At 39.6% G+C, this 13,550-nt stretch overlaps 1 protein-coding gene and 1 long non-coding RNA gene across 4 annotated transcripts in view; one reads left to right on the forward strand and one right to left on the reverse strand.

Annotated features, from left to right (window-relative positions):
• Positions 1–2,484: 2,484 nt before the first annotated feature.
• The window catches only part of Lamb1 (laminin subunit beta 1), a 68,308-nt gene continuing 57,242 nt past the window's right edge, over positions 2,485–13,550 (reverse strand). For all 3 annotated transcript variants that reach the window (XM_042260752.2, XM_016007902.3, XM_006989516.4), the window contains 9 exons: positions 12,969–13,153; positions 11,924–12,165; positions 9,216–9,419; positions 8,535–8,679; positions 6,321–6,528; positions 6,046–6,187; positions 4,721–4,897; positions 2,929–3,088; positions 2,485–2,780 (listed from right to left, as the gene is read on the reverse strand). In XM_042260752.2, coding sequence (XP_042116686.1) covers positions 2,644–2,780; positions 2,929–3,088; positions 4,721–4,897; positions 6,046–6,187; positions 6,321–6,528; positions 8,535–8,679; positions 9,216–9,419; positions 11,924–12,165; positions 12,969–13,153 — 1,600 coding nt within the window. In that variant the 3' untranslated portion in view covers positions 2,485–2,643. The remainder of the gene's footprint in view (positions 2,781–2,928; positions 3,089–4,720; positions 4,898–6,045; positions 6,188–6,320; positions 6,529–8,534; positions 8,680–9,215; positions 9,420–11,923; positions 12,166–12,968; positions 13,154–13,550) is intronic.
• LOC121822369 (uncharacterized) lies at positions 9,418–10,985 on the forward strand. The gene is made up of 2 exons (XR_006063416.2): positions 9,418–10,574; positions 10,780–10,985. It is a non-coding gene; the product is annotated as an uncharacterized LOC121822369 (long non-coding RNA).

Consider the following 13,550-nt stretch of genomic DNA (forward strand, 5'->3'; position numbering starts at 1 on the left):
TATTGGTTATTCTGAGTGCATATTAAGATGGGTCTAAGCCTTTTAACTGCCTTTTTATTTTTTATTCTTTATCACTTTATAGCACTGAACATTTTCACATTATATGATTTGAAGATATTTGAGCAGTCATTACCCTTTAATTTGTTTTACAAATAACTCCTAAATGTTTAGCGTGCACTTTAGGAGAAACAACATAAGGGATCCTAGAAATGTAAATGGCCTTTGTAAGGTTTTTTCCTTTTTTAATCGTAGTAAATGGTCATTTTTAAAGATCAGTGATAGCGCATGCCTTTAGTTCCAGTACTCAGGAGGCAGAGGCAGAGGCAGGTAGATCTCTGAGTTCGAGGCCAGCCTGGTCTATAGAGCAATTTCCTGGACAGTTAGGAATACACAGAGAAGTCTTTTCTCAAAAAGAAAAAGAAAAAAAAGTGCTACAAAATCGTATTTACTGATAGTTACTAAATGGCAAAGTGTTAAAATGATTGAAAGAAAGGCCACCAACTAAACACTAAATACCACTTTATATATTACATCTAAACTTGACATTTCAGATTTATTGAGTAGCTCCTAAATTTGATAGTATAGTTTTCTAAAAAGAAAATTGAAAACTACTTCAAAATATACAAACAAGATATTCACTTGGCTGCAATGTGAAGGATATAGTTTTAAGCAAAGTTGGAATGATATTGATTCTAACAATATTGTGTAATGTGTAAGCTAAACATTGAGTAATTATGTGTAAAATGAAAGGGCAATGACCTTTAATGATGCTTTAATATTGTTGCACAGTGGAACTGTAGTCTTCCTCTCACTCCCCCCACCCACCCCCCTTTTCCTTTTTGGGTTTTTCAAGACAGGGTTTCTCTGTGTACCCCTGGCTGTCCTGAACTCACTCTGTAGACCAGGCTGGCCTTGAACTCACAGAGATCTGCCTGCCTTTGCCTCTTGAGTGCTGGGTTAAAGGTGTGCACCACTACCGCCTGGTAGAATTGTAGTTCAAAGGAAAGCTTTCACTAGTTTCCAGGCTCTAATTGCACCCTTTTTTTTTTTCTAAGTGTCCAGTGGTTTTAGGACTGTTAGGGTAATTACTGTACATTGCCAAGGTTGGATTCACTCACAAACCTCTCTATAAATACATTTTTTTCTTTAATCATGCAGTTAAATTTTCCAAGTGAAAGCTTCTTTAGAAACCAAGACATTCTGTTGTACTGTTCCTCAGTGTTTGCTTTGCAGTGCCTTTACATTTTTTTGTTCAGAATTAGCAGTTATCGGAGGGTTGGTGCCATATGTGCCAATGTGTCACTACAGGAGTGAAGTCGTTGTGTTTTTAAAATCTAAAATGTCAATTTTAGGTTGGGTGATGGTTTATTTAAATCTCAAACATGTCCCCTCCTCTCTTGGAATTTTCTAATTTGGAAATAGTACAACAATTCAATATGATTTCCTAGCTATGCAGATACACAAAAATAAAAGTTGTCTAACTGAAGGATGCTCATTCAGTATGAGAATGTAAGTATAATCTGGGTGAATTAAAGGCCTAGGCATAAAACAAGCTTTACAAGTCTCCTTGCTTTTATCAGTATCCATACACTGATAAACTCTCAGTGTTTGGGGTCTTATAGGAACAGTCCTATTCACTGAGCTGACTTAGTATATAAAAGTAATGGCTTTTGGTGGAAAAGACATAGGGAGTAGTGTGTGTGAATTTTTTTAATAGATGAACCAGACATGGTAAAGTGTGGTTGTTTTGGTATTTACTAGGATTCTTCTTTAGAGACAATCAGTTGTCTTAGACTAGAAGGAAGTTGCTTCGTTTAAATTATAGCTGCTTATATAACCCTTTATCCAGGCCCAGCTTTATTTGCACCTGCATTAGATATGGGGGTCTAAGAAGAATGTGTGAAGAACAGAAGGCTGGGCTGTTAGCCACTCTATCAGCTACTATGTAGTTGACACAACCTATCTATTATATGCTAATGATTTTCTTTATGCGCTGGACTAAGTGCTTGTTTAGAATATTTGATTGTGCAGTTATATAAAGTATAATATAGAAGCTAAGAGTGTAAGTTGTGTGTTTGAGTAGCTTTGCTCCATTACCACGAATGGTTTCCATACACTGGCCTAAATCACCAAAGTCCTGACCATCAGTAACCCTGGCCCTATTCTAAGTGGTAAGACATAGAAGCCAGAGTTCCTCCTTCTGATGTTTAGAATGGTTGGAGCAACAAAGAAACCAGTAAAATGGAATAAGCTACTCTATATCCTTCCTGTTGAACTTCCACTCAGGTTTCTCCACTGGGGGATTTAAAAGGAATAAAGTTTTGAAGACAGATGTTGACCTAGCAAATGGGGCGAATACTATTAGATTGTGTGTCTTCTTAAAGGTAGGAAAGTACTTGACAAACCCATCTTTACAGAGAAAGTAACATTCTTGGTAGGATTCACAACAACCAAATCGATAAAAGAAACAAGAATTATAGTAAATATATTTATACAAAACCAATGTATTTTATTTAACTCCATACAAAAGTGGGTGGATAAAAACGTTAAATAGGTAATGAGTTACTCTGAAGATGACCGCATCAGTGTTCACATGTAGTCAGTTACTTTGGTCACTGCAGCCTCCTTATAACCTTTTCCCTGTTATAAGCAGGTGCTGTAAACAGCAACCTTTTCACTTATGTCCTTAAGGAGTGAACGCACCTCTCCTTCCAGTCGTACTAATTCTTGAGCTTTGTCTTCTAAGTATTTTTGATTGTCTTCATATTTCCTTTCTAAGGCTGTGGAGATAAAAATAAGGTTAAGTGTGAACTGTTTATAGCATAAGATCTTAAAGTTAATGTAAGACCACTGAAAATCTAACACAAAGTGAATAGATTTTTCACCTTTATAAAAAAAAAAAACAATAAACCAGAAGAAAACACCCACCTTCCAGCAGCTGAAGCTTGCTGTTGGCTTGAGCCAAGAGTGTTTTTGCTTCATTTTGTAGCAGCTCAGCTTTCCTCCTGGCATCTGCTGACTCTTCAGTTTTTTTGGCAATTAAACTTTCTACCTTCTTATACTTTTCATCAAGTTCACCATCTAGAGTCTGCAGTTCCACATTAAGACAGAAAGAGGTGAAAATGGTAATGTCAGTAATTAAATCCAAGAGCATTAGATCAAAGACATTGTCATCAAAGTACTCAGGCTTCATACTAAGTTGTAAGTTTTTTGTTTTTTTTTGTTTTGTTTTTTCTTCGAGACAGGGTTTCTCTGTTGCAAAGGCTTTTGCGCCTTTCCTGGAACTCACTTGGTAGTCCAGGCTGGCCTCGAACTCACAATGATCCACCTGGCTCTCCCTCCCCAGTGCTGGGATTAAAGGCGTGCGCCACCACCACCCGGCCCTAAATTGTAAGTTTTAAAAACATTGCAAAGAAAATTTGGAATTGTAAGTCAACTACTGTGGGGGCTTAACCCTGTTTACTTGAATAAGCACTTACTATAGAAAATAAGCACAACAAGCTATACAAAAGTACACTGAACATCAGGAAACCAGAAGGAACACAAAGGTTTAGGAAGGAAGAGGTTGAGCTTGTGGTGGTGCACATCTTTAATCCAGGCTCTCTGGAGGAGTAGGAGGTAGATCTGAGTTTGAGGCCAGCCTGGACATAGTGAGACTGTCAAAAATAACAACCGCCCCCCCCCCCAAAAAAAAATAGAAAATACAAGGTTTGGGTCAGTAGGTACAAACAGTAATTATGGAAATTCATTCCTAGAGCTTTAAAAAATTTCAATAGGGGCTGGAGAGATGGCGCAGCGCTTAAGAGCACTGGCTGCTCTTCCAGAGGTCTGAGTTGAGTGCCCAGCAACCACATGGTGGTTCACAACCATCTATAATGAGATCTGGTGCCCTCTTCTGGCCTGCAGGCATACATGCAGACAGAGCACTGTATACATTAAATAAATTTAAAAAAATTTCAATAGTATTTTTCTTTCAATGCCTCATGAATTTATTTGGGAGATTTGTGCCTTCAGAACTACAGGTAAATAGGAATAACAGGGAAGAATTGTCTGACACTGGCGAGTAATTTTCCTTAGGGTTTGCTTCTCTTCCCAACTCAGGTGCAGTGAAATTACTTTTTTGTAATATTGAAAAGCTCCAGTAACAGTTTTTCAATAAGAAATCAGAATTAGGTTATATAGTAATTTTAACAATCCTGACTCCATTCCCAAGTTTAAAAAGCTGTCTTTGGAGGTAAATTTAGAAATGAAATGTGCATGTAAAAGAGAAATCTGCTAAATATAGTGCCTTCCAAATAAGAAGCAAAAGGTAGCAAATTCAAAACAAGTCTAGAAAGAAGTGAGGTTTGATTTCCTTTTTGCTCCTTTATTTTTTTCCCATACAAACATTAAGCTTTCCCCATTCTGTCTTTAACTTATTTTCAAGTGGCCAGCTAACTGCTATGTCGTAAAGACCTTTCTCTGTGAACTACAGCATAGAAATACCAGTCTAGTGTGTATGCTTTTAGACTACCACCCTAGATCATTAATTCCATTTCCAAGTTGAGATCTGAGGTCCTAAGTTTACAGTTGGATTCCGTAATTCATTATTTTTCATGTATCTCTAAAGATGTTTTAAAATTGGTCACCGGAGTGTTTGTATCTTATTAATGTCAAGGAAGGCAAAGTGAAAGATTAGTTGCCTATTTATCAACCTAGCTATGAAGTTACAAAAACTTACCTTCTTAACATCATCTGCACTTTGTTTTACACTATATACTACTTTTTCAATATATTCCGCCTCCCCAGAATTCTGGGCAGCTTTACGCTTAAGCTCTTCCACATTTCTCTCAAGCTTGCTGATGCGTTGGGAGGCATTGGTCAGGGTTTCCTCAGAAGCTGCAGTTTCAGATTCAATCTAAAGGAGTAATGTTCATCATCAGACTCCATTAATGCAAGTTAAGGGGAGGTGAGGCTGCTATACTAGTTTGTACTAGACCACAAGCATTGACAGTTTTAAGACAGCTTAGATCAGGGAGTCTCAGCCTGTAGGTTGAGAGTCCTTTGAGGGTTACGTGTCAGATAGCCTACATAACACATATTTATATTACAATACATAACAATAGCAAAATTACAATTTTGAAGTAGCAATGAAATTTATGGTTGGTCACCGCAACATGAGGAACTGTATTAAAAGGGTTACAGCATTAGGAAGGTTGAGAACCACTGGCCTAGATAAAGTGCCCAGCTTCAGTCATTGCTGTGTCATGTATCATTAAAAAGCAATATTTGCTGATCTAAGCGATTAAGGCAGAATTTTTTCTTGATATTAAGAACCTCCTTCAGGCAGGCTGATGTGTTTGGCTAAAGAACATTCACAAACAAGCAACTGTGAGAAGGATTTCCAATGAAAACTATAAATTATCGTGAAAGGGAAATGATAACTTCCAGTCATCTGTTTAGAAATTCCTGTCAGCTCAGTGTTAAACTCAGTAGTTGAGGGGAGTTAGCTAGTAACTGAAGACACAGAGACAAGGGATACTAGAAATACTGAGTTACCCCAGAGGAAAAGATACCTGAGCAGCTGGTTAGGGTCTAAATTGATCTCATTGGAAGGACAAATACTTGTCTTTCAAAAGCTAACCAGAGTAAGTAGCCTGGTCCTTAGTATGTTCCATAAAACTAACTGAAATCAAAATGTGTAACAAAGTAACTTTAGTTAGTAGAGAAACAGGTCACAATTTGCAAATCAAACACAAGATTTTCAACCTTGTAAGTGTACCATTAACTTGGAAAAAATTGTAAATAATAATTAAAATTAATAATAGTTAAAAATTTTAAGCAATGTGCTTAGTTTCTGACAAACTTTCACTTTAGAGGAGGGAAAAATAAAAGAATTTAATGGCTCAATGTCTTCAGAGTCCTTTTATTTTTCCCCATATAAACATTTCCCACTAAGAAATAGTTCACATTTTTTAAAAAGGAATAATTTCTAGTGTTACAAGAATTCTTGTCCCTAAGAAACAGTTATGTGTTTCCCCATATAGTCCAGCTCTAATACCTTACCGATGTTAGCAGATTTTGGGTTCCCTGGATATCCTCATCGGCTTGTTTGATTGCTGCCTCTGCTGCAATCTGGGCCTTTTCTGCTTCTTCTAACGCTTCCTTCACCATGTCTGCAGTGACTTTAACATCTGTTGCACTTTTGCTGAGCAGAACAACAAACACTGCTTTTTAACACGAGACCCTTCATTAGTTAAAGAAGTCCTCTTTTATAGCTTGCTAGTTAGAGCAGATGACACCCACCCACCCACCCGGACTGCCAGTGTGTCTTCAGATACCTTGCTCTTTTTGCTTCTTCCAGCAACATCTCAGCTCTGGCAATGTCAGCAGCACTCTGCTGCAAAATAACTTCTACTTGAGAAAGAGTTTCAACTCGTTCCCGGATGTCTTCTGTCAGATTCTGTAACTGCTGTGGAGTGCTAGGCATTTCCATTTTCAGTACTTCATTAGCAACTGCTTCAATACTGTCCAGATCAGCACTATCCTCTGAAAAGCAAAGACAGAAAATTAAGAGCTGGTTCACTCTGCCACACATCATGTATCTGCCACTTCAAGATTACAAGAGACACACCCTATTTCAGAGACAAGCCTCTCACATGGAGAACTGCTGTAGGCTGGAGAGGTCATGGAAGATGAAGAACCAAGCAGGTTTTGAAGGACATTTTGGGCTGGTGAGAATGGGCAGACAGAGCATTGTTGTGTTTAACTGTGGCTTCAGGTTATGGAAGATCGAGGACATCATTTAAAGCTGGGGCTGCAAGGCAACAAAAACCTTTACACTTAACGTGAGGTTGGTATATTCTGTGTCCCAACCCTTAGGAGGCAGGGCTGAGTTCAAGGCTAGCCTGGTCTACATAGTGAGTGGGGATAGCTAGGACTGTGTTGAGACCTTATCTCAAAAAGAAAAAAAAATGACATTCTTTATCAGTTACCTAAATTTTGGAAATTCTAGAAGGGATTGAGTATAAGAATCAAGGCAGTGTATCTTTAGCAAAACACTGGAGTTTCTTACGTGTTGCTAAGCTTTAATTAAATAGGTCAGATCTGTTTTCATTTTTTGACTCTTAAGAACATAAATATGAACCCCAAAGGACTTAAACAGGGAAAAAAATACATAGTTGAGTCATAGCTTCCACATTGTGTTTCCAGTTGTCATTGGAAAGCAGTTTTTATTAGTCATTTCTCCTTTCTGTTAACAGGATATTGCTCCCCACCCCATCTGAAAATCAGGCAGAGGATCAAGTGAGCACTAAATCCTCGTTAGTCTGCCAATTTTTATAGGCACACTCCACTTCCAGTGGCATCTGTGTATGGGCCATGGCTAATTTCTGGCCAGAGATGCAAGGGAATACTTCAAGGTTTCTTCCCTCCTAAAAGGGTATAGTAAAGGAGTAGGGAGGGGTCCTCTTCCATCAGCCAGTGTCTTCATGTCAGACTACAACTTGTAATGATGGGGCCATCTCAAGAATGAAGTTAATTAGCTTAAAATGGCAGAAGAGAAAAGGCAAAGTAAGTGAGTCTCAGACCCATGAAGTTACACTATTTTTGAACTGTTATGTGAGATCATAAATACCCTTCTTGATTAAATTCTGATTCAATTAGGAGTTTTCTTGCAACCCAGTAACATCTATGTTGATAGCATGTGAACTCTAATCAAAATTTAAGATTTGGACCAGATTCTAGAGATTCTTTCTCCACAGAAAACATTAAATGCTAGGTTCTGGACACAGATGACGAAGGCTTGGGGGCATTGCCAAATAACTCCTTCAAGGTCCTAATGATAGAAATGCTACTTGGGAGTCCCAGCAAGTGTGGCAGTGTCTGCAGAACACTTGGGAAGGTTATTTACAACATATACTCCAAGAAAAGGAAGCCTGCAGTGAAGGCTTAGCGCCAAGAATGGTTACTGCCCTATTAAAGTACCAGAGTTTGGAGGAGCATTCACTTGGGGGCTTGCAAATGCCTGTAATCCCAGCTATAGGGGAGCTGATATCCCCTTCTGGCCTCCATGGGCACCTTTGTACACATATGTACATACATACAATTGTTTTAAAATGCTCCCCCGCCTCTTTTAAAGGCAGGCTGGGACTCCTGTAGTTTTTCTATGTAGTCATGGGTGATACTGATGCCTGTTTCCTGCTTCCACCTTTCAGGTACTGGGATTTCAGACCTGTACCTACATGTTCAGCTTGAAAAAGGATTTATTTCTTTTTTGTTTTTTGAGTCAGGGTTTCTCTGTGTATCCCTGGCTGTCCTGGATCTCATTCTGTAGACCAGGCTGTCCTCAAATTCACAGAGATCCACCTGCTTCTGCCTCCCAAGTGCTGAGATTAAAGGTGTGCATCACCACCGCCTTGCTTGAAAAAGATATTTCTTAACCGGGATATTTTCTGTTACTTGAATTAAAATGCAGATAGGAATTCTTGCCTCTCAAACAGAACCTTACAGGAACAAATATCTGAAAGTGGAAGTAAAACAGAAACACGACTTGCCCGTCAGAAAGTCTCTGATCTGCTTGATGAGGTTCCTCAGGTCATCATTGCTCTTGTCCACTTTTTCTTTGGTAGCATTTGTTTTCAACAGGACATCCTGAGCGCTCTGCTTAGCTTCATCTGCTCTCACTTTTGCTTCAGAGACCTAAACATGAAGAATAAGCCATCTATGAAACCATCTTGCTCTCTCTAAAGCAGGCCAGAATGTCAAACTAGAAAAAGTATTGTTGATAAGCACAGAAACAAATTCCTCTGTTTAAACAAAGTATTGTACTTTAATGTAGACTAAAAGCACTCAAATACAGGTACTGAAATTCCTGTTCCATATTCTTAGGGCTAGCATTTGAAATGTTCCAAAGCTGTTTTGGCTCCTCTAAAACACCTATTGATCTAAGAAGAGTGTGTGTCACTTTAGAACAATGCCCAATTTTGTGTGGTACAACAATAACATGTTTTCTCAAATTGTTAATCTAAAATTTATTCTGCTTTCTCCTAACATACATGTTATTCCCATGAAGAGAAAGTAAATAAGAATCTCACTGCCACCTTTTTGACTACACATTTTGTCCATCAGCTTTCACAATGGACAGTGAATTTGGTCAGCATATATAACTAACTTCAGATCCTTCCTACAACTGCAAGCCAATAAACAAGAAAGCCTGAATCCATCCAATGACTTACCATCTTGGAGAGCTGTTCCACTTCAGCCAGAGCACTCAGAACATCACGGTCAAAATCCATGGCTTTCTGCCAAGCGCTATGGGCCACAGTGACCAGACCACCACAGCCAGGGCCCCCACACTTCTTCTGTCCTTCATCAGTTCTGCAGTTGGGGCCGCCACATTTACTTTCAGAACAGTCAGCCCCTGGAGGCGTTCCACAGGTCTGCAATAAGCCAAGGGTCAGGCACAGGGGTTCAGGGTAAGCCAGCAAGAGAACAGCTGGGTGGCCCAGAGAACACAGGTGTCCTCAGCAAGGATACTCAAACAGTATTCAGAGATGCAGGAGACAGCCAGCGCTTCCACTGAACTTGACTCATCTCCATGCCTTCTACCCAAATGCAGAAGGATAGCATATGAGCCATGCTGGGTGACAAGCATTATCTGCTTTATCAAGTTCTGTCAATGTGAGAGTCAGAACTGAGTTAGACTGGGATGGGAAGTACCCTGGAACTTGGTTAAGCCCAGCATCTAGTGCTCTGGTGAATATGGTCTGATATCTGGCACATAACTTTGATATGTAACTTGCATCATTGAGAACAGAAGAGATGTGAGCAAAGTGCCAAAGGACAGTGCTGAGGATTTAATGTAGACAGGGAAGCAGGAGGGTGGGATTTGAGTAAGCAAAGTGCTAGAACATTTCAGAAGGGAATGACAACCGTATGACTAAAGGTGGATGCAGCTCTTCAAAGCTCCGTTGACCACCCCACCCATCAGGCACCCAGTCCTTTTTCCTCTGCCAGAAAATTAATGACCATCACATGGTTATGGCACACAGATGCAAACAGAAACTCCAAGTATGCTGTATGATAGGGAAGGGTTGTGCAGGAAGAAAGCTATATTTAGCACTTTTATGGAAATCGTACTGAACAGAGGCAGGGATTACTGCAATGGGAAGCAGTTACCAGAATACCCACAAACAGGAAAGAATTGTTTTAAAGATACAATGTTTTTAGTAGAAATACTGTGAATTCTTTGCCAGAATAATTGTAAAATAACTACAATCCCATATATGTTAGTAACTAAAATAAGGATCTTTCACATATCTGGTTTATAGCCCATAAAGCACTTTAGAATAATTGTATTCTATGTGCTATGGAAAAAAATGAGTCCTACTCAAGACTCGAACGTAGAGCCTTATAAATGTTTTCTAAAAACAGGCTGGCTTTAACAAACATGAGCATGGATAAAAACCAGCATGGCTGAGCCTTTCTCTATGAAGAATGAGAAGTACTCGAGGGACACAAAGAGGGAAAGATTCGTCACAAGAGAATGGCGGTACAGAGCCCACAGAAATCTCTCACAGGATACAACAAGAACAGTAAGAAAACAAGCTGTGCCTTACCAGAAAAGCCTGCACAGAGAGGGTGCTCATATGTAAGGGGAGAGCCATCCCTCCACACCTACGTACTCATAATGCCCACTCTTAAGTTGCCCTCGGTTAAAAAACAGAATCCCATTAGCAAGCTTAGCTGTACTTCACTGCAATTTGTAGAGATTTTAAAATAACTTTTTTTTCTCATTAGGATTTGTAAAGGAATCCTGAAAGATGAAGAAAACTAGCATTTCATGTGGAAATGTGAAGAGCTGTGCACTCTTACGTATAAGTTATGCTGAAGCTAGGCCTTTATTTTCTTTTCATAACAAAATCATGTTAAGAAATTTGTGTAGTAAAGCATCGTGAGATAATGAACACCAAACCGTGCAGGCATCAATAAAATTGATGACAATACAGGAGATGGCATGCTTTTTTTTTTTCTATTTCAGACTGTATATGGGTGGTGGGCAAGAGGGACTATGGCAACTACGAGTGGTCAGGAGAGTTTGTCACCATCTCCAGTATACCATAGTTCTGACTAAGTGAGAAGCAGCTCAGCTTGCTAGGTTGTTGCTTTGTCATGGAAGGAATGTGGGAGTAGGTAGTGAGTAGGCGTGGGTGCCCAGGGCCTTATAAATGGGTGTTCTCTTTGCAGGCTTTCCACCTGATTCTTAGATTCCTCTGTCTAGGCTGAGTAAAACTAGAAAATAATGTTGGTATATGTATATAAAACTACCTCTCAGTTCTCTGCTTCCCTCCCATGAAAAACAATAAGGAAACTGGAGGAAAAAGCTGGCTTGGCTTTCTGCCCGATTTTCATTAAACTCACTACTCAATGTCATATGGCTCCAGAGTTACTTTCTAAAAACTTCTAAGAAATTAATCTACTTTCTAGGCCAGCTCAGACTTTAATCTTTACCAGGTAATATTACTGGGAACAAAGACCGATGGGAAAAGCTTGGCTAAGTCTGTCCCTGAACAATTCTCAATTCTTCCACTTAAATGTGTAGTTCAAAGGAAAACATGCAAGTTTTTTGTTGTTGTTGTTGAATTTTGTTTTAGGCCACATTATAAAAAGGGTCCAGTCTCAGTAAGAAGTCCTTCAGCTGATACATGTGATGGGGGAGTGTCCTGACTCTTGGTAGTAATAGTTAGAGGCAGGAACAGGCTGGAAGCAAGTACTCGTGTTCCCCATGACTTATTATGGCTAACCCACATTGCAGGCCAGCGCCTTGAGCACTGGAGTCACCCCTGCAGGTTTGCAAATGCAGTATCAAAGACAAGGCAGGAAGTTTTTGTTTTCTCAGTCTCCTATGAGACCACAGAAAATGAGACCACATCCCAAGCCTCACCATCTCTGCAGCAGCTGACAGATCTAGACTTTGCAGTTTGCCTGCCAGTTCGTCCAGAAGGCGTGCCTGTTCCTCTTGCTTTTCCTTGAAGTGGGACTCTTGATCCACCATCAAATCTTCTACTCTGTCTCGGGTGAGGGCTGACTGCTCCACAGTGCTGTTGGGGTCTGTGGTGGAAGCATTCACCCTCTTTTCTGCCTCAAGAGAGATCTGGAAGTACTTGGTAACACTATCCAAGGCACCTAGGGCAGGAAATGAAATTGCCTACAATTAGTCTCCTTGTCCCTGGTTTCTCACCAACCAGGGCCCATATTTGGTATCTTGTGGCTCTGAATTATACTATAAAGCTTTAGGAGTCAAGAAAAAAAAAATCTGCAGTGAACAGTGAATCTCTTGTATCCCATTAGTACCTGGTCAAAATATGGATGTTGCCAAACACTGGGGTGAAAATGAGAAACTAAGCCACCATGCAAATGTTGTTTCTACACACAGGCAAACATCTAAATCCTGGTGTTGGGCAGCCTGGAGATCTCCAGATGATTGTTTATATTTGTTCATCTATTTGGGTCCATTCAAATAATTATTATATACATGAAGAGCACAGTACATTTTGGCATTGGGGACCTACTAAAACAAAATGTATAATTCTGAATTGTGTCATTAACAAATTTCACCTTTCTTTTTTGGGGAGGGTCATATACAGCCCATAATATTAATAAGTAAAATATTTTCAAAAATAACTTAAGCAAGCAGTAATCTCAAATGTGGAAGGACTCGCAGAATTAACAACTTAATATTTTTAGTATTCACAAGTCTAAGGAAAGGGTAGGGAGTTAAGTTGGGAAATGGAACACATTTTAATTCAATGGAGCCTCTGCAATGTCTTATCTTCAGGCCCCATATTAGAAAACCAAGAACTTTAAGCCCTATTTGTGCCAAAGACTCAAATAGAAAAGATTTAAAACTGTTAGAAAAATATTTTTTTAAGGAAGTATTAAGAGGATTATTTATTATCCAGGTTTGAGATTCCTGCACAAGTCCTCACCCTGAATATCAGAGTTCTTGATGAATTCTAGCTGCTCGGCCAATTCTTTCACAGTCTTGTCAAGGCTCTTTGCTTCTGCCTGCAGTGCATCTAGCTCTCCAGCTGTGCTATTACTCTGTAAAGCTGTATCAGATAATTTCATTTCTACTTGAGCCATCTTTTCTGCAACATCTGTGGTTAATTTCCTGTAAAAGAAAAGTAAGAAAAGTAAGCTTACCTAAAATTGGCCCAAACTGTCAAATCTCACTACATCTTCTACTAGCACAGTCCCCAACCCTCCATCTTCAGACAAGCCCAGAGTTATAATCCTCTATGTCCTAGTTTTATTCCTACAAGAGACAATTGACTAACACCTTTTCATCAAATACTTTGAAGAAAAACACAAGTGAATGCTCAGCTCTGTGGTGGTGGTGGGTTCCAAGCCTCTGATGTAAAATGAGCAAGGGTCAGTGCAGGCTGCCAGCTCTCAATGTAAGTGGCTACAAGCCCTGTAAGCCCTCAGACTCAAGACTCAATGCAGAAGAATGTCTCCCACTCACCTGCCAAAAACCTTTCCTCTGAACCTCACCTCAGGGCTCTCTC

Source organism: Peromyscus maniculatus, chromosome 14, assembly GCF_049852395.1.
Source record: "Peromyscus maniculatus bairdii isolate BWxNUB_F1_BW_parent chromosome 14, HU_Pman_BW_mat_3.1, whole genome shotgun sequence".
Classification (NCBI taxonomy): domain Eukaryota; kingdom Metazoa; phylum Chordata; class Mammalia; order Rodentia; family Cricetidae; genus Peromyscus; species Peromyscus maniculatus.